Source organism: Vigna unguiculata, chromosome 5 (assembly GCF_037176805.1).
Source record: "Vigna unguiculata cultivar grain cowpea cultivar isolate G323 ecotype 2 chromosome 5, ASM3717680v1, whole genome shotgun sequence".
NCBI classification, from domain to species: Eukaryota; Viridiplantae; Streptophyta; class Magnoliopsida; order Fabales; family Fabaceae; genus Vigna; species Vigna unguiculata.
The window spans coordinates 49,304,988-49,332,928 of NC_140796.1; the positions used below are offsets into that span (position 1 = coordinate 49,304,988).

Sequence of the window (27,941 nt, forward strand, 5' to 3'; positions counted from 1 at the left end):
GTACCTGCATAACGGATACCCGACAGATATGGGTACGGGTACGAGGTAGATATTTATGCACTGGGTAGGGTACGAGAAGCTACTACCTGTACCCTACCCGTACCCTACCCATCCCGTTGACATCCCTAGGTGTGACCTACTATAATTTAAAACTCTTTTTACCACTGCCTATAGTAGAAGTACCAATTGGAGTAATGAAATAGGTTTAAATTGTTCAAAAACCTTAATTTGATATTGCTGATATCTAATACAATGTTAAGTCTAGTGTGGCAGCGTTGAATGCTCGTTTTTACGAATCGATTGGCGTTAAGCGCTGGTTTTTGCAAATTGATCAAATTTGAGCGCCACCCAATTTTTAACACTACGTCTTATTGGTAAAATGAATATTCCCGCTTCGTTAACCTAGATTAAATTGAAATTTTGACAATTAATCCTATACACGTGAATCTTCTTCATTTTGACAAGTGTGGTCTTTGTTTTGAAGTATGTGGTTATAGAAATGGTTTTCACCGTTTGGATGTATTTCATATATAACGCCACTTGCTCTATTTTCTTGTTTTGGTTACTTTGGATGTTTTGTGTATACTTGAATTGGATTCTAAGGTCCTTATTGTTATGAATTGAGATAAAAATGTTATTATGGGTATATAAGATGATAATTGGTATGAAATGTTGTGTGAGCATGCAAAGTTATGGTGTTTAAAAAATTTCAAGGAGAAATTTTGTGTGGAGGTTTTAGTGTATGCATCGATATAAGGATTCATTATTAAATTGATATCCTTTCTCTAATAACTACTAACACTCAAGTAGAGCACAATAGATTATATGGTGAAGAGATGAAGGAGATCCTAGCCATTGGACTATATCAAGTCCTAGGCACGAAGGGGATTTACCTTGTTGATGGTTGGGTGATAATCCCTTAAGGCCAAACTCTGTAGAGTTTGGGAACCATTCCCAGGTGCAGACCGCTAGGGGATCTGATGTCAGATGCATGTATCCAAATAATTGAGTTTAGTGTCAACTACTTATGTGATTATAAATCAGAGTTGTGTTTTATAACATGTTTGTAAGTATTTGACATGATTTAAATATAAATTGTATGATTACCTCTTTTGCACATCAGCTTACCCTTATTTTGTGTTTCTATGTTGTTTGTCTTTCTTTTGCAATGATCACCTATTTAGTGGGAACAGATGTGGTTGCACAGATGCACCTCCAAAGGATGAGGAGCCATATTTTAGGGTTGTGGAAGGTTTCTATGGGAGTAGTTGTAAGTGAGTGGTTCGTGCTTAGAAATATAATTGATTTTTAGTTGGTTTGTATAAACTTTATACTTTTATAGTCTTATTTGTTTTAAGACTGTATTAATATATTTTATACACTAAATCTTATGTTTTGACTTTTATAGTGAAATAATCATATTTTACTAGATTTTAAGCTACTAAAATTGGGATACATATTTTTTTTTTACAATTTTTAAAATTAAAATAGTCTAATATATATTATCATATAATAATACAATAATTGCTTTCGAGTATTGAAATTCATTTTTTTTTCGAATAACTTTAAGAATATTATATATATATATATATTTATATATTTAAAGTTATTTTTATTCTTATCACTTTCAATAATTTTACATTTTCTAGAAATTAGAGTTAAAAAAAATGTAAACACTCTTCCTACTCCTCCTTTCACCTTTTAAGGATAAAACCATAATAGAATATAAAATCCAAAACAAACAATATTTTAGAAACTGTGATACTTTGACAATTTTTTTTTGAATAAACTTTGACAAAATTTTCTTTTGAAATCATACAATCATTTTTCTTCCCTCCTTTTAAGTCACACTAGTAGATGTGTACTTAAACTTTTATATATATATATATATATATATATATATATATAAATTTATTAATAATTATATTAATAAAGAAAAGCATAACTTATATACTAATTTACAATAAAGTAAAATAAATTGTTTTAATTTTATAATTATGACAATAATTTTATTATTTTTACTATTGTAATATGAAAAATATGCGTATTACGTTTTCGCTTATATATAAAAAATATATTTCTAATTATTAATGTTTATCCAAATTTGTAAAAAAATGCAATTAATGTTCACTAACAACATGAAAGATAAAAAATGTTCGATTGGGTGCAAATTGATAGAAAATACCGTTTGTATTTTAAAGTGTTATTGAAAAGTTGATTTATACAAAATAACTTAAGTAAAACATACATATAAATCTTACTTTGACTATTTTTTTAAACACCAACAACTGTGAACATCCGTCAACTATATACATTTATGAAATTAAAAATACATTTAAACCTTTAAAATGCATAAAAGTAAACTAAAATGAACATATACCAACTAGTTTATAACCAATCACCTAAATAAAAAAATTTATCAACATAAAATATTAAAAATATATAATTTTCATTGTGTTTTTACTTTTTAAAATAAAAAGAAATCTAATAGGAAGAATGTGAACTGTGAATTAATTTATTACTTATTAGAAATTAAAGTGAACTAAATAGTAAAGAAAGAAATAAAATAATTGAAGGAAGAGGATCTCTTGGCTCCTTCTTCGAAAATTTGAAACGCGGATCTCAAACGGTCTCATAGTTTGAATTTAAACGAATATCCACCGTTAGATCACCAAATCTTTTGCTCTAGCCTTGGCTCCTTCTCAATTTTCTCTCTCCCTCCTTCCCCATTTCCTCATTCTTCAACTTTCGTTCTATTTCTCCTTCTCTCTCCGCCTTTTTCACAAACACCACTCCCTCCATTTCCCCAAATTCTCCACCGAGACGATCAATCACTCCACGATGCCGTTCCTATCTGAGGCTGCCAGTGCGATTAAGAGCAGGTTCGGTTTCCACGACCACCCCTCCACATCGCTTTCCCTGGTTCAGAACACTCCGGATCTTCTGAAATCCGCTGCCAAGGACTCGCTCGCGCAAAGCTCCATAGTCCGAAACCTAAGCGAGTGGGACGACGAAAGTGTAGTCGGACAGAGTAGCGCCGCCGTTTCTTCATCTCGGAGATTTGAATTCTGCGAGGATCCTTCCTTCTGGAAAGATCACAATGTTCAGGTACAACAACTGTACATTGCTCTATTCAGGTTCACTAGGTCTAATGCAAGGCTTCCTAGTGTTTCAAGAGCAATGCTGATTAAAGGAAATTTTGTGTTTGTTAATTTCAAGATTTATGGCTATAATTGATTCTTCTTATTCTCTGTAAGTAATGAAATTGTATAATTAGAATTGTTTGGGAGAGTAATTGTAATAATTTATATCTGAAAATTGTTTCTAATTAAGTTCACATTTATCTGTTTTTTGGTAGTTTGGTTTAAGTGAATTGAGTTTGATATGATTTACTTTTATGAGCTAGGTTATAATTAGAATGCGTCCTCTTAGCAACTCTGAAATATCGGTGCAAGGGTATGGAAAGTGTGTTAGGCAAGAGAGCTGTCAAACAATTACATGGACTGGACATCCCGAGTCGCGGTTTACTTTTGATGCGGTTGCTGATGAGAATGTTAGCCAGGTAAACTTTGTTGGATAATTTCTTTCATATTGTGGTTTCTATTAATAAATTTATCGAAATTACTATACAAACCTGTTTGCTTTTCTAATTTTTATGAACCTTGAAGCTTGGGTTTCACACTTCACTCCTGATATGACAGGAAAATCTCTTTAATGTAGCTGGTTTGCCAATGGTAGAAAACTGCATGGGAGGCTACAACAGCTGCATGTTTGCTTATGGTCAGGTGAGATATTCAGCTCTGTTCTTGTTGATTTGCTGTTCAGTTAGTTTGCTTAGGTTGATATAATTTAGTGAGGAAATTCCACCTCATGTTATTTGAGTCTATTGGAGCATAGTAATGACTGTAAGGAGGCATTTCTGTCACATTTGTTAGAAGGTTTTGTGAAAATATCTAGGTATGTTTTATTCGCAGAAATTACATTTCCTCATGTGTACATTTTTTTATTACCGTCCATTCTTTAATTATTTTATTTTAGTTAATTTAGAATTTAAAAAGTATTCCCGGGAATATGAAAAGTTAACTTAAAATACTGTTAGACATGACCAGGAATAATTTTTCAATCATAACATTTCCTTGAATCACTTTACGCAGGAATATAAATCATAATTTTAATTTGAAGCAAATGTTCCATTAGGCTTGTATCATTAATTGCATGTTTTACCTGGTTTTGTTCTTTTGTCCGGAATATGAAAATGAAACACTCGTGTGATCACTAAAAATAATTGATTTTGTACAGACTGGCAGTGGGAAGACACACACCATGCTTGGTGACATTGAGGGGGGAACGAGAAGACACAGTGTCAACTGTGGAATGACACCCAGAATTTTTGAGCACTTATTTTCTAGAATTCAAAAGGTATAGTTTGTTGTTCAACTATATACTCAATCATTTTTTAAGGAATGCATACGTAGATTAATGCAATTGCTTGCACATCAGACGAATTTCATGTGATTTGCGCTCTCTAGTTAAAATATTTAAGCCATTTGTTAAACTATAGTATCTTATATTGTTATGAAGCAATTTTACCAAGCTCACCGTATCGGTGATTATTTTGAATCAGTGTTCCTACAAGGTGTTTTCCTTAGGATTCCAAATGTCATAGTTTACAATTATCATGTTTATCTTGCCGGTTGAATAATACTTGAAGTTTTGCCTTTTACATATTTTAAATTTTAATTTGGACTAGTTAATCTGTATAGCTTAAGACAAATTTATGCTTCAGCAGAATTATTCATATATATTTATATTCGCAAAATTCTAATTTTAGCCTGTAATCTGTTGTTGTTGTAATACGGCAGGAAAAAGAGGCTCGAAGAGATGAAAAGTTAAAATTTACATGCAAATGTTCTTTCTTGGAGATATACAATGAACAGATCCTTGATCTTTTGGAGCCATCATCTAACAATTTGCAGGTATGAATGGACATTTTAGAAACCCCTTCAAATATAAAATCATCACCCTTTTTGTTGGATACCTTTTCTCATTATGCTTGTTCTCAAAATCTCTAATCATTAGAAGAACTAATTTTCGTGAGGATTAATCTTATAAAGCTGAGAAATAATATACGAATATTGTATGAGCTGTTATTTCTTTGAGTTCGTGAAAAAACATTTTAAAGCATACATCTGTGCGACAGATACGAGAAGACAGTAAGAAAGGAGTTTATGTCGAAAATCTTAAGGAAATAGAAGTTAATTATGCTCGAGAGGTCATTCAACTACTTATTCAGGTATGCTTTCACCCTTGTTTTTTTATTTTTAACATCATATTGTACTGTTTTTTAATATAAATTTTGTAAAGTGTTTTTTAGTTTGTGATTGTAATACTGTACTAATTAATTCATTTTTTGTTATTTGCAATTCCAAATTGAGGAATAAAAGTAGCCTGTGTGAATTTATTTTTCACTTTTCTTTTTAGAACTAAGTCAATCGGCACTGATTCAAAATAACAATGTAATTAGGGAGCTGCAAACAGAAAGGTAGCGGCCACTAACATGAATCGGGCCAGCAGTCGATCTCATAGTGTATTTACTTGCATCATTGAGAGTCAGGTGAGTCAATATTGATGTTCTATATCCTATTTTCGTGCAAAAGATGTTGAACTTTCACTATTTTTCCAAGTATATCATAAATCAATTTTATTGAACTATTTTGTTAGTGGGAATCTCAAGGAGTGACTCACTTTCGGTATGCTCGACTTAATTTAGTTGATTTGGCTGGATCTGAGAGGTACTTGATTCCAAAAAGTCTGTTTTTGTTTTCATGATTTAGATGAGCACAAAAGCAAGGAGCATTTCACCTCATTTAACATTCATGTAGATGATACTTCATATCCATTTTTATTACAGGCAGAAGAGTTCTGGTGCTGAAGGGGAACGCCTTAAGGAAGCAACTAATATCAACAAATCTCTTTCAACCTTGGGGTTGGTTATCCTCATTGACAATATTGAATTCTCATCTGTTACATTAATATGCTAGTTCCCATTAGTTGATATAGTTGTGGTATTATGCTAAAAATATAACACTGTAGGTGATAATATACTTGCAGGCTTGTGATTATGAACCTAGTAAGCATATCTAATGGGAAATCGCTCCATGTTCCATACCGTGATTCAAAGCTGACATTTTTACTTCAGGTTGGTGGTAATATTTTGTAAATTAATTTTTCTTAGGTAAATTATATTTCAGTGTCCGGACATCTGTGGCAACTGATATCGGTCTTATAAAATGAAATAGTTTTGGGGGATATGAATTGGTTTAGAACTACAGAAGTTGCAATCTATTTTGTAAGTATGCAGTTATTATAGAATAATAACTGTATGAAATAATTGTCACACCTAATCTAGTTACTACTCAACAGACGTTGGTTTTTTGCAATAGCAACTAGCCAGTTTCCTTGGCAATAAAATTGCATTAGAGAACCATTTATTCCATTAAGGGGCTCTAGTTTCAGCTATATGTAACCAGCAGCTTATTGGGGAACTAACTGCACTTGGAACATTATAGTGTAGAAGCACCTCAAATGCAGATCTTTATGGTATTTTCAATTATAATTTATAATTATTGCAATTATAGTAGTTATTCTGTTACTTGAAATGTTTGACTCAATGATCCTTGTAATATTCTGCCCGGTAGTATTCGAATCATCTAGCAAGTGTTTCACTGAAAAATGAATAGTTTATATCCATTAATATTAGAGGAAAATATTGTTTTTTTGTCTGACTTCATTATAAATAAGGAGCTGCACTGCAATTATCAATTAAATCTGATCAGTATTCTATCTTCTTTTCTTTTCAGGATTCTCTGGGAGGGAATTCAAAAACAATCATAATTGCAAACATAAGCCCCTCCATTTGGTCAGTAAACCTCCTATGGTTGTACTAAATATCTGTGCATAAGGAATTTAGGGAAACCGTCAGTGAGAAAGTTACTATGTTTTTCTGTTTAGAGTCGCTATCCGAGTATTCCAGTATATGAACTCCAATAGTCATAAATGGATTTGACGAATTTTTCTAAAATTTATTTATTTAATTTTTTCATTGTCGGCTGCCTTATTTGGTTATTAGTATTTAAGTGACATTTGGTAACTTTTTGCAGTTGTTCACTGGAGACATTAAGCACATTGAAGTTTGCACAGCGCGCCAAATTTATTAAGAACAATGTATGTCTTTTCATACTTTTAGAGCCTATACATTGATGTGCGTCTATCTTCTACCTAAACAAAGGACTGACTCTCAATTATTACGATGTGGTAACAAACATTGTTTTATTCTATGTTGTTAATTTAAAAACTTTAATGAATTGTCCTCCAAAACTCAAAAGAAAGTTAGAGGCTTCGGTTGGTAGGGTAATCTTATCATAACCAAATTAGTCATTAGAGCTTATAAAGGCTGTTTGATACGCCATTTCAGTTAATTTCTGGGTTTTCTTTACTAGTTGAAAAACTAGTGTGATCCTATTAATAGTGATTGACAAACAAACTCTTTTTAGCGGTTTATAACGTTTTTGAAATAACATTTTTTAAACGTTAGTTTCTAGTTTTTTATATTTATTCTTATTTTGATCTTAAAATATTTATTAAGTTCCATTTTTAGTTTTTTTTTTTTTTGACATGATTTGATTATTTTATTTTCTTCGCTTACTTATAGGACATGATTTTATTATGTTTATCTTTTCGCATATAAGGTAAAAAATTCTTATGAATCTTTTAAATATGATATTGACAATCTTTTCATCATTATTTATTATTTAGATTAGATACTCTTTCATTGTATAATTTATTTTAACTATTATATTATTTGAAATATTTATTTTACAAATGGAGGATTACACTTCGATACAATAATATTGATGGTTGATGATTTTTTTTTTTAATTAATTGAAAAACAAATCGTATTACCCATGTTTAGTTTAGCTCTATTTTAGGAAATGATGCTCAAATATGATATGCGAATTCGATAAAGTAATGCAGTTATTCTAAAAATAACATGATAATATGTGTGTGTAAGATGCTCATTAAAAATTCACAAAACATGATAAATATATAATAGTAATCGTACAAATTCAAATTAAAACCATATTTCACAAACACTGTCAAAATAAAAAGAATTATGGATAATTGTCATAAAAAATTACTTACTAACTTTTACATATAGAACAATACTATCGATCTCACTATTTTTTTATTCACCTAGAGCGACTAGAGCGATTTCTCTCTTTGGTTAGTGATTTCGGTGAATTATTCAAAAGTTTTGTTATCTGATATGTGAAACAAATAAAAGTATTGGAGCTTCGTAGGTTTGAATACTTCGTAGATATGTATCTGTGAAGTATCCTTTGAGTATTAATAAGAATTGCACATGGATACCTGAAGCAAATTGGACTATCAGTGTTTCGCCGGATTTTAGCTATCAACTTCCAGCTTTGAGCTAGTTTTGTTAAACATAGCTCAGTTGTTTAGTTATGTAGGTGATCTGTGTAGACACTTGTAATGATTGCACTATAAATAATTGTATATTTCTCCAGGCAATTGTAAATGAGGATGCGTCTGGAGATGTCATTGCCATGAGAATTCAAATTCAGCAACTTAAGGTATTATAAATTTGATTTATCCTTTCATCTCTGATGTTCTGAACAAAAATTGTTTGGCAGACCTTTTTCTTTATATAATGAGTAGGTAACGGGTAATTTAGTTACATTCATCATTATATGAGTCAATTAATGCCTTTATATATATGCTTATCAAATTGGCCATCGGAGAGCAATAGTTTGAATGCTAATGGAACAATAACATCAACTTACATTTCATGCCATCTTAATTCATAAGAGTGATTATTTCATTGGACTTTTATGTAAAATTACTTAATTGCTTATCGGAAAAGTACAACTGTGACCCAAATTTTAATTTTACTTTTGATCTTCTATTTAAAGAGAAGCTTCCAACAACCTGTATTTCTTCCTTACTAAATTGACTGGTTCTTACTCAAATTTATTTTGGGGTCTCAGAAGGAACTATCCCGTTTACGTGGTGTAGTTGCTGGAGGAGAAATTCAGGATAATGACAATTCAGTAATCAGCTTTCCAGGTTCTCCTGGATCCTTCAAGTGGGAGGGTGTGCAAGGATCATTCAGTCCATTAACCTCTGTTAAAAGGATATCCCAGGTTGATTTTTTTTTTGTGCTTAAGAAATCATTAGTCTTTCATAACATTGTATTCTGATAAGGGTCTTTTTCTTTTTTGCAGAAAAAAGACTATGACATTGCCCTTGTTGGGGCCTTTAGAAGAGAAAAGGACAAAGAGATGAAATTACAAGCACTAAGAGAAGAATTTCAAGCATCCATGAAGCTGGTACCTTTGAAAAGCAGTATCTTTCTTATTGATGTGTGTTGAGAAGTCACCTTAATTGTGGTCACCTCTAGTTCCTCTTAGTTACGGCCTCTTTGATGACTGCCTTATTTGCAGCCTCAGAGGCATTAGTTTAATCTTGTATCAGCTAGAAATATGGCCTACATGGAATTGTAACCTTAGGAACAGACTTTGTGGGTTGCCTCTTAGATGGTATCAGACTTTCCTATATGTATTGTTGGGTGGCTTTCATTTTCGACACTCTAAGCTGGCATTCGGAGGTGTGAGGGAGATGGTTGAAAAGCCGTCTTAGTTGTAGTCACCTGTAGCCTGATATAGCTAGTTTCTCTTTGAGATGGGACTTAACTATAGTCTTAGGGATGTTGGTTTATTCTCAAAGATATGATTTGAATAGAGCATGTAAATAGACAATTCTCACTTCACAAACCAGTTTCATTATTAGTTTTGAATGATTGATTAATGAGGGAAGGAATATATAACCTTTTGACCTACAAGTACCAATTTTATGTGAGAAATGCTTACCAATTTTGTTAGGCTGTCATAGTGCTCCATTCTAGTATTCTTGATTAGGTTTTCGGTATATTTATACTCTTTTAATTTTTAGTCATTCTCTTTTGTTGAAATATGGGATGATTCAGGTGAAACAAAGAGAAGATGAGATACAAAGTTTGAAGATGAGATTACGTTTTCGAGAAGCTGGAATAAAAAGGTTAGAAGCAGTTGCTTCTGAGAAGATCTCAGCAGAGACACATCTGTTGAAAGAAAAAGAGGAGCATTTGAAGGAAATTGAGGGCTTGCGAGCGCAGGTTGATCGAAATAAAGAAGCAACTAGATTTGCTATGGAAAATTTGCAGCTAAAAGAAGAAATTAGAAGGCATGTTCTATTGATACAGCAAAAATCCTTTTAGTTCTAAAGCTTTTTTGTCTCTTTTGAATTCAAAAGTAACACATTTTATTTCATATGATTAAAATAGTAAAGGTTATGAAGTGATATATTTACCCTATAACCAAAAATCAATGTTCTAGTATGAACAATTAACGTAGCTATAAACATTGCCCATTATATTAACAAATATGAATTATGGAAGTCTTTTGAAGCAAAGAAGTCGCCTTATGATATTGTCTAGACACGAGAAACAAGTCAACTAACCGGTCTGAGTTCACCAACAAAGTAGTACTAGCTAGACTAGCGTGACTTATCGGTGATTTACATGTTTTTCTTTTCTAATGCTTATACATCTTCAAGACAGGTTAAAGTCATTCTGTTTGGAAGGAGAACGAGAACAGATGAGTGAGCAAATAATGGCACTGGAAAACAAGGTATGGCACGCCTTTGTACTTCATAAAATCTTCAGTTAATTCCTTTGACGTTCATTGTGTTATTTTCAACTTGTATGTGCAGTTGTTGGAAGCACTAGACTGGAAGTTCATGCATGAACCCGATCTGGTAATGGTTCCTGTCTTGACTGTTACTGTAATAATTTTTTCTTGTGTCTAGAAGTAATTGCAAACTCCTATCTTGACCCGATCTCCTTGATTTTTCGAATGCTAGAAAGCAAATTCTGATCCGATGATGGAAGATGTACGTAATGATAGCAATCTTGACTCCAAACTGGTAAGAATGATATAGAATTTCGTGCACTCGTAATCATGTTTGAAGCAGTGAATGTCTCAATAGACTACATCAACATAAATGTTAACTAGAATATGATTTTGATCGTGCACTCGTAATCATGTTTGAAGCAGTGAATGTCACAATAGACTACATCAACATAAATGTTAACTAGAATATGATTTTGATCGTGTCCTTTTAATTGGGTTTTCATATTAGCCGGCAATTTTCAGACCTGCTGTATATAGACAACATATACTTTTTCTTATTGCTTGCATTTTGAATTGTGTGTATGTAACTTATTCAAGTGTTTAATTCTTATTAATGTCTGTCTTCAGGAGTCAAGTCCAAAATCACGTTGGCAGTCTTCGCTTAGGGAGGAAAACGAGTTTCTCCGGATTCAGGTCTAGAAAAATCTTGTTGCACTCTGTTGTTAACTTTATTCAACTTTATTTATGTCTTTCTCGTTCTCTCCTGACTTATATGATTTATTAACTACGACAGGCTATTCAAAACCAGGCAGAAATGGATACAATTTGCAAAAAGCTAGAGGTTTGCCTTGAGGAGAAAGAAAAATTAAAAAGGTGTTGTTTACTCTCTCATTTTTGTCATATATAATTATGGGGTGTTTGTGCATTTCTGAACATTACTTGTATGTAGTTTGTACCTGAATGTCATTCTCGTGATATTTCCTTATTCCAATTGTTTCTGCGTAAATGTGTTTCACTTTGTTGTCCATCATGAACAAAACAGTGTTGAAAATTTTCCTCTAAATTTTATCTTGCAGTCGTATTGATGATTTGACGGCAAAGTTAGAACATGAGAAATCCCGAACAGTTACTGAAGCAAAGCAGCAAATGGACCTTCCATCAACAATCGATATGCCTGTCATTAACAACAATGACCAACTGGAGTTGAAGGCAATGGTTGATGCTATAGCTGCTGCTAGTCAAAGAGAAGCAGAGGCTCACGAGACAGCAATTATTTTGGCAAAAGAGAATGATGAACTCAAGATGAAGCTTAAAACCTTGATTGAAGATAATAGTAAACTGATTGAATTGTATGAACAAGCTGCTGCAGAGAATATTAACAGAAATGCTCATAAAGGGGAGGAAGCTCATGAAATTGGTTCCCAGATTGACAATGGTTGCTTTTCTCTTGAAATAACAACAGAGGAAGCTGGGTTGAAAGAAGAGGTTGAGAATCTCCAGCACCAGTTAATGGAAATGACTGAAGAAAATGAAAAGCTCATGAATTTGTATGAAAGAGCCATGCAGGAGAGAGATGATCTAAAAAGATCCCTTTCATGCATTGGACAAGAACGAGTTGAAACCAAAGGAGACGTGGACTGCCCAGAAAAGCTTGTTGAAGTTGATGGTGGGGAAAGAGACTTGAGAATAGAAATTATTTCACAAGAAATGCGGGGTGGAAGTGAAAGTAAATATGAACCCACTACTACATCTGGGTCTGATATGGACGTTGGCTCTGATGCATGTGAACAGGAAAAGCTTTTAAAGGATGACAGTGAGGCTGATGTATTGGTCAACTCTGAGAAGTATAATCTTAATCTCAGTGAGGCAAAGTTATCAGAGGAATTAAGTTGTGCTACAAAGAAGCTTGAAAGAGTCGATGAACATATCTCAGATGCTGTCAAGACTATAGCTTCATTTGGTTGTGCTGAAAAAGCAACGGTTCAAGTTGATGAGCTCTCTAGAGAAATTGAGGTTACAGAGCATGATATTCACATCAAGCGTCAGCAGTTCGAATCTTTGAAACTTAAGCTTTCTGAAGCACATGAAAGAAGAACAATTATTGACAAAAAGTTCTCAGCGCTAAAATATTCATTATCAAACTTTCCCTCGACATTTTCTTACTTTGTGCAACGGGAAACAAGGGCCAGAGCAGTTGTTAAGGACTTGACATCTCATCTTGACCACAAGAAAGGGAAATTGGCTCATCTTCAAGCTTCCAAACAGGGACTGGACAATGCTAAAGAGAAGAACCAAGAATCCGAAGTTGAATTGACGAAAAATATTGCGTGCATCAAATTGAAATTGGAGGAAGAGAATCAAAAGCACGAAGGTGAAAAGGTTCTATTTTCGGTTGAAAACACTCAGAATATTGATTCCTCGCTGAAAATTTGGCATCTTAGAAGTAAAGCCACTGATTTACTTAAGTTTGAAGAAGAGAAAACAAAATTGCAAGCAGAGATGAAGCTTTCTCAGCAGAAACTCGGGGTTATAAGAAAAGAACTGGAAAATCTAAACAAGAAGGGGGCAAATGTAGAAAGCCAGATTGAGGCTGTTCAACTGGAAATAAAGCAATGCTTAAGGAACACAGAGGAGAAAGAGATTGCACTTGAACGTGTGGTGAAAGAGAAAGAGATGCTCTTGGAGTTTAGGGATAATTGTATGTCTGAAATAGAGCATATGATTATTGAACTCCAGCAGCATGTGTTTGAATATGACCTAAAGGAGGGTGAAATGAAGATTCTAGAAGAAGAATTGCAAATGGATTTGACAAGAGCCGAAAAGTTACAAACAGCTAGGGTCATTGCTGCAAACAACAAAAACACATTTTTTTCTTCCATTTCTTATTCAGACATGTTGGAGAAGTTGGAGGATGGAATGCAGAATCTGCATACATATGTTCAGGAAACAAGATTGTTGCTGGAAGGCATTTCCCATGCCGCCTAAACTCTTGCTCTGTAACTAATTCTCCTTTTGCTAATTGTACCATGTTTTGTTTAATTCTCCTTTTAGTTCCTAGAGAACCAAATTTAATTTTTTCAATAACACTTATGGAGAATGAATATAGTATTTTTTCCAATCTCATCATCTCCCACTTGAACTGAGGGCATTGCCACTAAAAGTCATTTTGAACTACAGATATTTAAAATCTTTTAAGTAATTCAGCTGCATTTATCGTTGTGATCCACTTGTTTGATAAAAAAATATTGGTATTGGATTTAACACGATATTTGGTACAATTTCTTTGTTTTCTGGATTGTATATTATTGCTAATGTGTATTTCAGAGTAATAATGTTTGATATTTGTAAACATAGAGACAGAAAACCAAATATTTTTTTTAATACATGAAAGAATACGTGAAAAAACTGTAAATGATAGAAATAAGAAGTACAAAAATATTTATATTTTTCATAATCATTTAACTTATGAACATTATCGTCACCTTTTTAATCCTTTATAGCACCGCTTTAACACCTTGAAACCCAGAATATAAATCTCAGTACACAGCAAATAACATAAGGTGGTTAACATTTATTGAATTTCTTTGAAATAAACCTCTGCAAGAATCACAAGACTATGCTCGTTGGTAAATTCAAATCTAAATTTTATTTCTATATTGAGTAGAGATAAAAAGTTGAAAAGAAAGAAGATATAGACTGAGTTTATATTTTGTTAGTGCTGTGTATCTACCCTTGACCCTCTTACTTCATCCCCAAATACCTCGAAAACACTACCTTTTTTTATGCAAAGAACCTTGACCCTTTCATTTTCACTGGTTGGTTCAGTCAACAACAGCAGGCTTTAAACATAAATTTACCCATCTTTTAAAATTTATATCACGAATATTATTTATAATCAAATGTGATATGCATTATCTGAAAACAATGTAAATAATTTAATAGCTCGACGGTTTTAAATTTAAATTCGTATATATAAAAAAGATAGTAATGGTGTAAGTATAAAAGATTGAATTCTAGTATCCATTAATCCTCTTTTGTATGACTGTGAATTCATCTTATAAAAACAGAAAAAACAAATTTATATTATGATTTTTTTTTTCAATATACTTCTTATGATTACGTGACTTCAATAAATTGAATTAAAGTTTTATACATCCCTTAACTATTAGAAAGTTTTTGTATAAACAATACAATGCATATTATAATAATGAATTTAAAGCTTCGCATCATTAAAAGGTTTACACAATTAAGAAAAGGAATGAAAATTATTTAATACTACATCCATAACACTTCCTCTTAAGCAAGAGCCTTTCAAGTTTAAAGTATGAATCTTGCACAATCGCACTAAATACATGAAATTTAATTTTTATTATAAGGAACGGTGTGAAGATTGAATTTTAAAGCACTTGCTTTATAGAGACACTGACCCCATGCCATAAATAAATTATATTTGAACTTTAACTATTACTTAAAACAGCTAAATAATATTATATCCATTTTTCAATAATCAGGAAACGCGATTTTATACGACAATTAAATTAAACTACAAACTTATATAAACGGTTTGATTCCACAAGCTAAGTGCTTATATAGAATTTATCATTAAACTACTTTTTTTAGTTGATGAATGACACTTCAAGAATTATAGCAGCTACAATTTATATTGAAGTGAAGAACAATTTATTTCTTGAATAATCGAACGAAAAAAAAATTGTTTCATGAAAGTGTAAATATCATTTTGCACGTATAAAGGGGTAGCAACCTTACAACAATAAATATAAATAAATAAATAAATATATATATATATATATATATATATATATATATATATATATATATTAAAAAGTGTTTTGTTAGCCTGTGAAAAGCTTGGCACTCCCTTGGTTCAAGCTCCCCCATCCATTCACTTCGATTCCACCGCACATTTCTCAAACCCTTCCTTTCTTCTTAACAATGGAGGAATGATCTCTCACTCTTTTCAATCTCCACCACCGCTCCCAATGGCCCGCCAGCAGAAGGTCTTACGGCGCTCCCCGCCGGTCACGTGCCGGGAGCGCTGGCGCGCTGGCGAGGTCGCAGGAAATGCAACGGCGGCGTGCGCCGCCGTGTGCTGCTGTGTACCGTGCTCGGTGATGGACGTGGTTGTGCTCGCCGCCTACAAGGTCCCCGCCGGCCTCGTGAGGAAGGCCATGCACAAGAGGAAGCGACGCCTGCTGCAGAAGAAGAACGAGAAAAACGAGGCTCTCTTGGATCACAGGCCCGATGATTTTTCTGGGCCCACTCCCGGGCCCTGGCCCTCTCTGGACGAAGACCTCTCGGAAGACGAGGCGGAGGAGACCAGCAAGCTGGAAGAGGAGATGTGGGCCCAGTTCAACGGAACGGGCTTCTGGAGAAGCGATTCTCAGCGCCTCGAACAACAACAAGAACAACACCACCCCACTGCTGAATGGCATTGCCAGGCCCAATGATTTCGTCATTTGCGCGCAACTGAAACGAAACCCTTTTGGAGCGTGACGTGGACGCGCGATGATATGTGTGTGCATATAAGAAAGTGATTAATTAAATATATTGGGTTTAGTGAAGATTAATTTTGTTGTCCTTGTTTCTATTTTCCCAAGCCTCCTCATTATCGTGATAACGTTGAGAAAGTGCTTTACGAATTTCTGAAGGAAAAAGAAATTGATGGTTTTAACATGTAGTGCTTGTAGTTGTACTCTGGAAGGGGTAAGTAGAAAATAGCTTCCATTGTCAGATATTGGCATGTTAAGTTTGAGGTAAAAAAAAGTGTGAGTGGCGAGAGCAATGATGTATTCATTTTAATGTCCCTTTGTGTCCCATCAAATAGCTAAATATTGTACATTTTTCTTTTACTCCTTTCTCTTGTTCAAAACGGGAGGGGTAGGTCATATAGCACCGCATTAGTGAATCAAAAAGCAACATTGCAACATGCTTTCTTCTTTCTTTCTCTCTACACTTTCTTCATTCGCTTCATCCAATATTTTCTCGACCAACTTCTCAATTTGGTCCCTTTCGGCCATTCAACAACACTAACTTCATCTTCTTCTCTTCGACCCCTTTTCAGGAGTTTCTCTCGCCTTCATTCAACCCATCATCACCTCCAATTAACTTTCATCACTTTCTTCTCATTTCTGATTTTACTTTTAATGCATCTTTAATACTGTTACATTTGTCTCTTACTCTATCCTTTTTAATGTAAAATCTAAATTCTTAGAATCTCTTTAATGAATTGCGTTGAAGATACTTTAAGACAGCTCACCAACTACCTAACCCCTCATTCAACTTTTAGGAATTTTGAAAAGTAAATAAATATAATTCTATGTTTCTTCTTCAATTTTGTGTGCGCAATGCACAATTTTGACGCAGAATCAAATACAAATACGTATTTAATTGCTTCTACATTTTTACATCATTTTGTCGAAGAACCAAACACACATGCGGTATATGTGTAAATTCTTTGTGTAAAGCGTGTTGGACGTGTTAATTTTGTTACATAATAATAACGAGGAATACTTTAAACCACACAAAAAAGACACTTAGAATTGATTTTGATAATCATAATTATGTTGATAAATGTTTAGATAGTTTTAAAAGTCAATTTTAAGATGGTAAATTCACATCATACTGAAGCAAGTATTTCTAGCTTCTCTATCGATTAAAATTGATTTGTAATGTAACGACTTAACACCCTTTCATTGTTCTACCCTTTCGTACTTGGTCGCTAATTATATATTTGGTTGGATATCGAAAAAACTTTCTTGACCCGACAATAGAAAACAACCTACGTAGACAATATCATCTTTGTTAAACATGTAAATAATTTATTTATTTTATCTTAAAAACATGTCAAATAACTTTTGTCAAAAAGGACTTTCGAATATTATAAATAACCGTAATAACAAAACATAAATACTCCAACTTTTAACATCTTGTACATTAAAATATGGTTGAAAAATAATGTCGAACGAAATAATATAAATATGATTGATACGACTACCACTACATCAAGATTACATTAATTTGTTTATGTAAACTCAAACTTTTTCTTTTTCTTTTGATGTTTAAATTTCAATTCTAAAATGTTAACTCTTGCAACTTTACTTTTTTATTCAACCAAATTTAATTTAAAGTTTGAAGTTTTACTTGTTTTTTATTTGGCTTTTAACTCACTTGTATAACCTAATATCTTTTTTTGTGTTGTGCAAAAAATCAAATTATTGTTCAACTTATCAACATAAAATACAAAAACAACTATAATTTAATCTACTAATAAAAAAATATGTGCATATATTTTTTTGAGAAGAACTTATATATTCAAAACGAAACTAATCTTTAAATCAGTATTAACTAATATGACAAACTTTAGAATAAAGTATTACCATTTCAACAAAACATAAAACATCAATTAGATTGTCTTGCACTTCTGAATAAATTTTTAAAACTTACTTTGAACTTATTTACATAATTATGTCTAATTAGAAATTTGAGTTTATTTATTTAACTTGAAAAAAGTATAACAGGTAATAATCACATAAATTGAGTTGTTTGTGCAACCGCTACAAAAATTTCGTTAATTACGAACTGATGATAAATCTGGTTAATTTCGTTAATTAAGTTTGTAACTTTACTTGAAACTAAAAAAGTAATATATATATATATATATATATATATATATATATATATATATATATATATATTAGGTGAACAAAATATTTCAACTATTTCTGATCCCTTTTGAACGGAATATATGAAGATTGACTCAATAAAAATGTGGTTAAGATTTCTAAACTATTTGATACCATAGACCATTTTATGAATGTTTAGTGGTGCAAGACCCATTTTCTTCACCAAATTGTTTGTCTTCACAGTGTGTCTGTTTTTAGCATTTGGTAGTATCCACTTGTTAATATGATGGTATCAGAGTGTAACTTTCTTCTGTTATGAGAGTCTGTCTTCTTCATTTTTCAAACTCCATTAAAAGAACACTGTTCATGTCACTTTTCCATCGGTTTAGACGTGATTTACATAAATTAATCACAATACTTATATAGATATAAATAAGACCTTCCACCAACTGTTTTAGCCAATAAATTAATAGTTAATTGAGAAAAACTTTATAATAATTTTTTTATTATGATACTGTGAATATAGATTGAAGTTTCTTAATATTTTAATTTAAGGACATCATTAAGTTCTTTGTAGCCTTTTTTAGTTATTTGCGTATTTATCTACTATTGTTTTCTTCTTGATGTATGTCCGTAAGACATTCCATTGTGCCATCTCTTTCATAGATTTGGAAATAAAATAAATTTTAGTTTTCGCATTTAAATTATATAATTTCTAAGAGCAAGCCTTTCTGTAATCTTCTAGCTCGAGCATAAATTTGATTTTTTTAATAAAAGGGTTATTGGTCCCTTTCTTTTCGTTATTTTAGGAGAGTTTTTTTTTCTTTGATGGTAACATGTTTGAATTATTCACACATTGTGAATGATCAATACCGTGTTCAATTTTGGGCAAAAGTCTTACTTATTCCAAAAAATAATTGATTTATTACAACATCAGATTAGAACGGAGGGCGAAGTTATTTTACGCCTTTAATTGTGCCTATGAAAAGTCAAAACTATGTTATTATGGCAAAACCAAATTTCTCAAAACCTAGACCGAGTAAAAGGAGACTTGGACTAATTAGTGGGAAGAAGTAAATAAATTCGTCCATGTTTTAGTCATGCATATGCAAATACTATTAACAAAAGGAATGTAGCATCAAATTGAATAATGTCAAAGCTAGGGATGTTAAAAAAGGTTAGTTCAGCTGGTTTAGGCTTTTTAATATGTCAAACTCGAACTGTGTCATGTCACTATGATATCTGAAAACCAGTTAGGAGCTTTAACCTGCCAATGGACGAGGTTGGCGGACTGGTCCACTTATCCATTGACTGTAATGCCACATCATTCTTGGTCGCGTACCACATCTCTCGCAACGACATGTTGCCACGACCATGTAGAAGGAGAAGAATAAAGAAGTAAGGTGTTGCTCATAACAATGGTTTCCAATATGCAATGAAATCGAAATCCCCAATTTGCAAAATCCCGAATGAAATCAAAATCCTCAATCCCTAATTTGTTAAATCCCCAATTGCTATTATAAACAAAATGGAATAAGAGGTTACAACATAATGAACAAAGAGATATATAATAGAGTTGTCGTCGATGAGGGATGATAGTCTATCTTGCATTTTCACCTTGTACGTGAGTGTGGGTTGTTTTAGCTAAAGAAGAACAGAAAAAATTTCGTGTGGATTTTTTGGGTTTTTCTCAATGAAGAAGAAGAAGGAGGAGGAGAAGAAGAAGAGAGTGAAAGTAGGGTTTTGTAGTGATTTTCTAGCTGAAGAAGAATAGTTAAAGTCTAGTGAAATGGAGGGAAGAGAAAGGATTTATAAAAGTAAGAAGAAAATGGATTGACGAGTTATAACGGGTTGACCTGCTTTGTAGCATCACATGCCAGACATGACATGTTTAAGAGGACTAGTTAGTTCGTAACATTTAACCCAACCCATCTTTTTTTTCATGGACCGATGGACCGACTCGATGAGCCTAACCCATTTTGATATCCCTAAATTGATTAAATATATAGTTAAATATTTTACATCGATTAAAAGTAAAATAAATTTAGAATCTATAAGTGAGGTTAAATATATTTTGAATAAAGACAAATTTTAATTTTATATCAAAATTAAGGAATTAAAAACACACTTAACATTATATAAGTAGATACAAATATCATTTTTACAATATAAATTTTATCTTCCAAATTCATTTTATAATGTTAAAATAGATTTAAAACTTACCTTTTAAGATTGTATAAAATTATTTATAATGTATTATAATAATATTTATTATTTGTTAAACCCTTTATGTTATATTTATTAAATAATTATTAATACCTAGTGTTGAGTTGTATACACTCGTATAAATCTTAAGTCAAATAAAAATAAAACACATTTATAATAACCGACTTAGTTATAAGATTGAATATTAATTTTGTATTCACACGAGATTTTGTATTGTAAGAAGTTTGCTTGGTGTAATTGCGCGTGGGTACGTGGTAGGGACTAAGCACTTCCTCATAATTTAATTTGAATGAATGGAAATTTCTGTCACTTGTTTGTGACTCAAGGGTCTCAAGCCTTTAATTCAATTAAGATTTTTTGGTGTTGGAAAAACTCATATTTGAAAAGTATGTAGTATTTTAGAAAAAAATAAAAATAAAGACAATTAATGTAATTATATGAAAATATGAATGTGAAAGGTAAAATAAACTAAAGATGATGATATAGATAATGTGCATGTATGTATGATGAGGCGGAGCAAAAGAGAGTGACGCGTAAGGTGAGAGACTCGTCAAAGAGATTCGTTGGGAATGCCACGTGTCGGGAGAACAGAGAGTGGTGGACGAAGACCGAGCTAGCTAAGGTAAGGTTAGCTGACTCCATGGTTGGTTGGTTGGTTGGTTTGGTTGGTTTCTTCCAAAAAGTAAAACATAAAGGAATGGGTAACCCCCATTGCCTGCACCCACACACTCACTTCACACCGCACCACACCACACCGCACCGTAGAAAACCTCTTTCTCTCTCTCACTCTTTCGCTCTCGCTAGGGTTTTCTTCCAATCGCATCTCGAATCTCGATTTCGCTAAGTCATCTCGCGCAATTCTCCATGGAGGTAACACCGTTTCGATTACTCCGCTGTCTACTCTGAATTTTTCTCCTCTCTCTCTCTCTCTCTCTCTTCTATGCCTTGTCCTTTTCGATTAGGAATCTATTTCTCCCGAGACTCTATGATTTGATCTGATTCCTTTATGAGTGCTGGTTTGATTTGTTTCGCTGTGTTCCGAATATTGTAGCGTGACGGCGTGGGTTGATTATTCGATTGGGATTTTATGTCCACAGTTGTTGTTGTCTGTTTGTGTGGATTTCAGCGGGGTGTTGTTTTGTAGGGTGGTGGGATGGAAGGGAATAATATCAGTGATGACAGTAATAAGTCTGAGGCGCATTTGACTTCCGCCGCTGCTTTTGTGGAGGGCGGAATTCAGGACGCTTGTGATGATGCCTGCAGCATATGCCTTGAAGCCTTCTGTGACAGTGATCCTTCCACGGTATGGTGTTAGTTCAATTGTTATGGTTGTGATTAGTGTTGACTGCTTGTAAACCCTATTGATCAGGCTATTCTTATACTCTTCTTGCAGGTTACCAGTTGCAAGCATGAGTTTCATCTTCAGTGCATTCTCGAATGGTATTGTTTTTCGGTTTCGTTAATTCATTATTTTTTAGTTAATCATGGGGATTCATGTTTGATTGGGCTGGTCTGCACTTTGGTGGTAATGATGGGTGTTTCACTTATTACTATTACTTATTATTATAATTATTATTATTATGTTACTATTCTTATTGCTGTGAATCGTTATTGTTAAAGCCGCTGTTATGTTTCTTGATCAGTGATTTGAGTTCCTAAAGTAAGGAATTTGTATGGCTGTATTTTGTGCTGATCTACTTGCAGAAGGTGCTTCTTAATAGAATACTTTGCGTATGTGTTTTTGTCTATTTTGAAGGAAAACATGCGTCTGGTGCTCAATTTAAAATAAGCTGTCATTATCAGCTGAAAGAGAGAGTATCATGAATTTTATGTATAGGATTGAAGTTATTGTTATTTCTCTGAAGTTGGCATGAAGCTTTCACAGGCATGAAAATCCCAGCACTTGAGTATGTCAATGACTCTCGGGGCTTATGTCAACAACCAATTTCATATTGTTCCTTCAATCATTACATCCTCTTTGTTTGAGTCACTTTATTGATCTATAGTTAGTCAAGGTTCTTGGAAAATCAGATGTCATACCCAACAAATTTTATAAACAATAAACCAGTAGGGCCTGAACTTGACTGGTTTACATTTTGATAACTCTTAACACTGTCCAAGTGATAAAAGGAACCTATTAATACTGTCCCAGAATAAAAATTTCAATCATTATTTTATACAGTTCTTACACTTACGTACAAACTTGCTTAGCTACTAGGTCAATTCGTTGTTGTCCTAGTGAAAATTTTCCGAAAGAACAAAGGAAATGTTTTGGGCAATCTTCCAGTCTGTTGTATGAGTTACTGTTTTTTGAAGTGTGTGGATATGGACATTTATAGCATGCTCCTATTAGGCTCACAAATATGTTATGCACGTAATTTCATGTTTCTTCCATGCCTTGTGGCTTATTCTTTAATTTCATGAACATATCCTGGTGAAAAAGAAATGTTGGTATCAAGGGAAAAAAATGGCTAATTCTGTGCCCGTGGCCACAATCAATTGTTACTCAAATCGCTTAACAATCTTTGGAGGAAGACTTTGTATTGAGTTCTAGCTTTTATCTTTTAGGTGTCAAAGAAGCTCCCAGTGCCCCATGTGTTGGCAACCTATCAGTCTCAAAGATCCAACAAGGTTTGTAGTTTTCGCGATGTTCTTAATTCTTGTTTATTTATTAATCTGCTTCTGTCATTATTTGTTTTAGAGATTTATTTACTTGCTTCTCTGCTTTTTGTATTTGCAGCCAAGAATTACTTGAGGCAGTGGAAAGAGAGCGAAACTTTAGGATCAATCCACCTAGAAATGCCACAATATTTCATCATCCAACACTAGGGGATTTCGAGTTACAACATGTTTGTAGTCTACTTATGCTAGTTTGAAAGTATTTTGAAGTGTTATCATGCATTATGTGATTTTTGGGTTCTCGTGCAGTTGCCAGTTGGAGCTAGTGATGCTGATCTTGAAGAGCGTATAATTCAACACTTAGCTGCGGCAGCAGCAATGGGAAGAGCACGCCACATTGCTAGAAGGGAAGGGCAGAGAAATAGGTCATCAGCTCAAGGTCGCCCACACTTTTTAGTTTTTTCAACTCATCCTAATTCGCCTCCCATGGCTCCTACTTCTTCCTCTCCATCTCAGAGAGGAGATGACGAAGCAACTCCTACTATTGCTGTTGCCAATCTGTCTCCAACTCCTGCGACAGGAGAACAATCATCACAACTGACTTTAGTTGCTCCTGTTCAAGCAGACCAGGTTTCTGCTTCTGGATCTGGATCTAGTGCTCTTGGTACAGAACATCAAGGACCATCTTACAACAATAGGTCATTTTCATTTTCGGTTTTGAATCTCTAGATTATTTTTAAATGTTTCTACATTCATAATTGCCTTGTATTCTACATTTAGTAGTTCTCAACTTTTGGGTCTGAAATTCATACAGGAGATCTCCTAATCAGTCATCTCCAAGTAGTCAAGACAGAGCAGGCCCATCAGAATTCCAGTCATTTTCAGAGTCTCTGAAATCTAAACTGAATGCTGTGTCATCAAGGTAGTGGACTTTTGTATGTTGGATGTGGGTCTTGTAAAGTACAATGTTCTGCCATTATAATTTCTATTTTTTCTCGTTTTTTCAGGTACAAGGAGTCAATTTCCAAGAGTACAAGAGGGTGGAAGGAGAGATGGTTTTCTCGTAACAATGCTATGTCTGATATTGGATCTGATGTTAGGCGAGAAGTTAATGCAGGGATTGCAACTGTGTCCCGCATGATGGAACGGCTGGAGACCAGAGACAGTAATAGAAGCAATATTAATTCAGCTCCAAGTAATTTAGAGGATGATTCAGTTCAAGGACCTAATGATCAGGCTTTAACTGGCACTGAAGGGGGCGGTCTTTTGGGAGACAATAACACAAAAGCTTCTTGCGCTGCAGGTTCTAGTTCAAGTTAAGCATATAGAAGGAATTGCAAGAACTGAGATTTGTTCTGTCTAAAAGGTACAATTTTAATTATTCTAAAATTTATTTAATGTGAAGTACTGAAGATACATGTTCTGATCGCACCTTATCAGAACTATTTTTTTTGTAATGTAATTACAGTTCCCCACTCATTCTTCAAAGATTTTACTTCTATTTTCTTGGCTTTCTGTATTTTTAATCTTTGTCTGCATTCTTTCCTATAAAAAAATATATGTTGTCATAACCCCTTGAGGTTTTGCTTTTGAAGCTTTCTGACGGAAGCTAGATATAAATTCTTGTTTAGCGAGGCATGGCAGAGATTTTGTTAGTTCATTTTTGTGGAATTGAATTTCCCTCTCATTAGTCCTAATTATCATTGTGGCATGCACTGGTTGTTTACCTGATTGATTGTTGTTTATAATGTGGTGCTGATGGATGTTTCAATGATATCAGGTAGAAATAGAATTGCCCATTGGGGATGTGAAATTCCATGGATGTGATGCATTGCCTATTGGCTGGCGCAGGCCAGGCAAGTGATAATCCATTGGCCTGCAGAAGAAGACCTACAATTGTGATTTTGGAAATAAAGAACTTGAAAAGGCTGCAGTGATCTCTTTCGTTTGAAACTTAGGAACCTATATATGATTGTATATTCACATTGTAAACTTATTTATAGATATTTCTCAGATAATCTTTACATAAAGTGCTATGTCCTCATCTGTTCCCAAACTCAACGATAATTGGGGGCATTAAGTCATACTCTGAAATTTCTGTTTGATTGTGAAACATGATCAGTAGAGACTTTGCACCATTGTTGTCAAAATTGCTATCATTCTTGCTAGGATAGTCCGATTTAGTGGAAACAAAATGGGCGTTTCTTCCTGCACTTGATCTGCACCTTCCAAGAATTTTTATGAAGTGCTGAAAGTTAAAATCGTATAGGCTTAAATTCTCTTAGGCTGTGGTCTGTCTAGGTTTTGATGTGTTTGCGAGTTGCAAAACCCAAAAATTCTAATTAAAATATGACACCTTTTCTCTTACTCGCTCAAAAACAGTTTTTCAAAGCCACTAGAAGTTTCATTTTGTTCTTCCTTGTTTCGCCCCTCAACCGTATACTTTTCTTTCTGTTGTCTGTCTCTGTGCCTAGAAGCTTCTCATTCCTTGTGGCTTTCTTAAGGTTATTTTATTACTTTATTACGTTTTTAATGCCTGATATCAGTATAATTTTTATATTGCTAATTAATCAGACATAACTATTTTTATGTTTTTTCAAAATTCTTATTGCTTAACCATTTTTTGAATTATAAAATAAATTAAAAACTATTTACCATAAAATTATAAAAAGTATTTATATTTAATTTTATAATAATAATGATAATAATTTTATTATCATAAAAAAAAACATGTACAAGATAAATAAAATTAGAGAAAGAGTTTTTACAGTACAGTTAACTAATATATATATATATATATATATATATATATATATATATATATATATATATATATATATTAAATTTTCAAATATTCTAAATAAAAAAAATTCATATTATAGTTTGATAGTTAAATATCCATTTTTTTATTATAGTAAAAATTTTATTAAATTACAATTATTTTTAATTATCGAAATAAACTATTTTGTGTAATTTTTAATGTATAAAAAATATTGTATAGTTTATATATAGTTTTTTATTATTTTTTATTTTGTAAATAATTTTTTATTGTAAATAATTATTTGAATTAAAAATATAATCACCTAAAAGAAAAAATTGAAAAAAGACTTGTGTACATTAAAATGTTATTCACTTTATTAATAGTATGATAAAAAAGTATTTAACATATATAATGCAAACCATTTTCTTTTACAACTTATTAGTATTTGTAGAAGTCTCGGAAAAAAGTAATTATTTTTTCAATTTATACTAATGAAATTTACTAGTTTGTATGATGATAGTTTTTTATAATAAAAATATTTTCACATATACATGTTAAATACACATTAGTTTCAGTGATAATAAAAAAAATGTCTTTTTATTGTTTTAAAGTATCTTGGTCATATGATGTATATGGCTTTATTGTCTGCAACCGAAGAAACACCGGTCATCTAGTTCTATTTCTCAATCGTTCTCATTTCAGTTACAGATATTTTGGTTACTCTCTTTTATCAAATATAGATAAAGGGAGGAGATCAGTTTGCAAGGAAAACTCATCAAAAACCTTTCTATCAATTCTTTCTTTTAATGGATTAAAAATACCTACTTTTGAAGAGAGGAACCTATGCTGTCACATATTAGTTATATGAGAAAATTTTTAACTTGAACAAAGGTTCAGTTGACTTAAAATAGGTTGGCAAGTGAATGTATTTTATTTTGGAGAGTTTCAAAGCTTCGTGTATGTCAAGCTAAAGTAAAAAATAAAAAACAGTGTTTAGTTAATAAAACTCACCTTTCTATACCTTCATTTGAGTTGCAATATATATGAATTAATGCTCATGTCATGTTCTCGTTATGAATAATATAAACAAAGTATTAATAGACTGAAATTTAGAAGATACAGTGACTTAAGTTTAGAACTTATATTATGTTATAGTCTCTTCACAACTTATAATTTAGGTTTGAATAACATTAGTATTTCTCTTCAACACCATATTAATCTTTTATCTTTTTAAACTTAGGTATTTTAAAGAGATTTTTTCAATATATTTTATAAATCCTAAAATTTAAGCTTGATCTTGTGTAATTTAGTATAAACCGTGATATTTACGTTTTCTTGAAAGGACGGGGATAAACTTAAAGGATCATTTAGAATCATATTTAATTAGTGATTTGGTGATCTAATTTATTAGTATGGTTCATTTTAGTTTCATGATGATTTCCAATTCTATCAAAAGGTTGATTTTTGTTCTTCAATGATTAAGTAAAGTTCAATTTCTTTTTTTAATTTAGTCTTTTTATTTAAAATTTTGATTCAATTTGCTCTTTATTTTTTTTAAATGATACAATTTTATTATTTTCAATTTGAGACAAAATAAATAATTAAGTTTAATTATAATTTATATACATATATTAAAATAATTTTATAATTAAAATAATTTTATAATTTATACATCAAATCATTTTGTTCAAGTAGTCAAATTATTCTATTTTACACCTCACCTAAATACTTAAATCTTTTATATTTAATAGCATAATTTGATACATAAATTCTATTATTTTTAACATTATATATAAATTATAATTAAGCTTAATTACTAATTTAATCTTAAATTAAAAATAATAAAATTTGATTGTTTTAAAAAATAGGGATTAAATTGAATAAAAATAATAATAAAAAAATCAAAATAAATCCTTTTAGAAGATTAAAAAACTAAATTGA

The 27,941-nt window shown here is 32.3% G+C and overlaps 3 protein-coding genes across 3 annotated transcripts; all 3 read left to right on the forward strand.

Moving 5' to 3' along the window:
- The first annotated feature begins 2,696 nt into the window (after positions 1-2,696).
- LOC114186231 (P-loop containing nucleoside triphosphate hydrolases superfamily protein) lies at positions 2,697-13,874 on the forward strand. Its single transcript, XM_028074269.2, has 22 exons — positions 2,697-3,108; positions 3,407-3,562; positions 3,702-3,785; positions 4,300-4,419; positions 4,863-4,976; positions 5,201-5,293; positions 5,525-5,614; positions 5,722-5,792; positions 5,912-5,986; positions 6,112-6,199; positions 6,861-6,919; positions 7,161-7,224; positions 8,589-8,654; positions 9,069-9,224; positions 9,306-9,410; positions 10,067-10,302; positions 10,679-10,748; positions 10,831-10,875; positions 10,981-11,043; positions 11,379-11,444; positions 11,545-11,624; positions 11,828-13,874. The coding sequence occupies exons 1-22, from the start codon at positions 2,842-2,844 to the stop codon at positions 13,734-13,736; spliced, it is 4,077 nt and encodes a 1,358-aa protein (XP_027930070.1). The 5' UTR covers positions 2,697-2,841; the 3' UTR covers positions 13,737-13,874.
- A 1,711-nt stretch (positions 13,875-15,585) lies between these two features.
- LOC114184736 (uncharacterized) lies at positions 15,586-16,696 on the forward strand. Its single transcript, XM_028072046.2, has one exon. It carries the CDS (start codon positions 15,713-15,715, stop codon positions 16,217-16,219), a length of 507 nt encoding a protein of 168 aa, XP_027927847.2. The 5' UTR covers positions 15,586-15,712; the 3' UTR covers positions 16,220-16,696.
- A 4,588-nt stretch (positions 16,697-21,284) lies between these two features.
- Positions 21,285-25,389, forward strand: RHF2A (RING-H2 group F2A). The gene is made up of 9 exons (XM_028072423.2): positions 21,285-21,490; positions 21,765-21,923; positions 22,014-22,060; positions 23,189-23,251; positions 23,361-23,469; positions 23,549-23,937; positions 24,054-24,161; positions 24,247-24,605; positions 25,020-25,389. The coding sequence occupies exons 1-8, from the start codon at positions 21,485-21,487 to the stop codon at positions 24,557-24,559; spliced, it is 1,194 nt and encodes a 397-aa protein (XP_027928224.1). The 5' UTR covers positions 21,285-21,484; the 3' UTR covers positions 24,560-24,605; positions 25,020-25,389.
- The last annotated feature ends 2,552 nt before the right edge of the window (positions 25,390-27,941 follow it).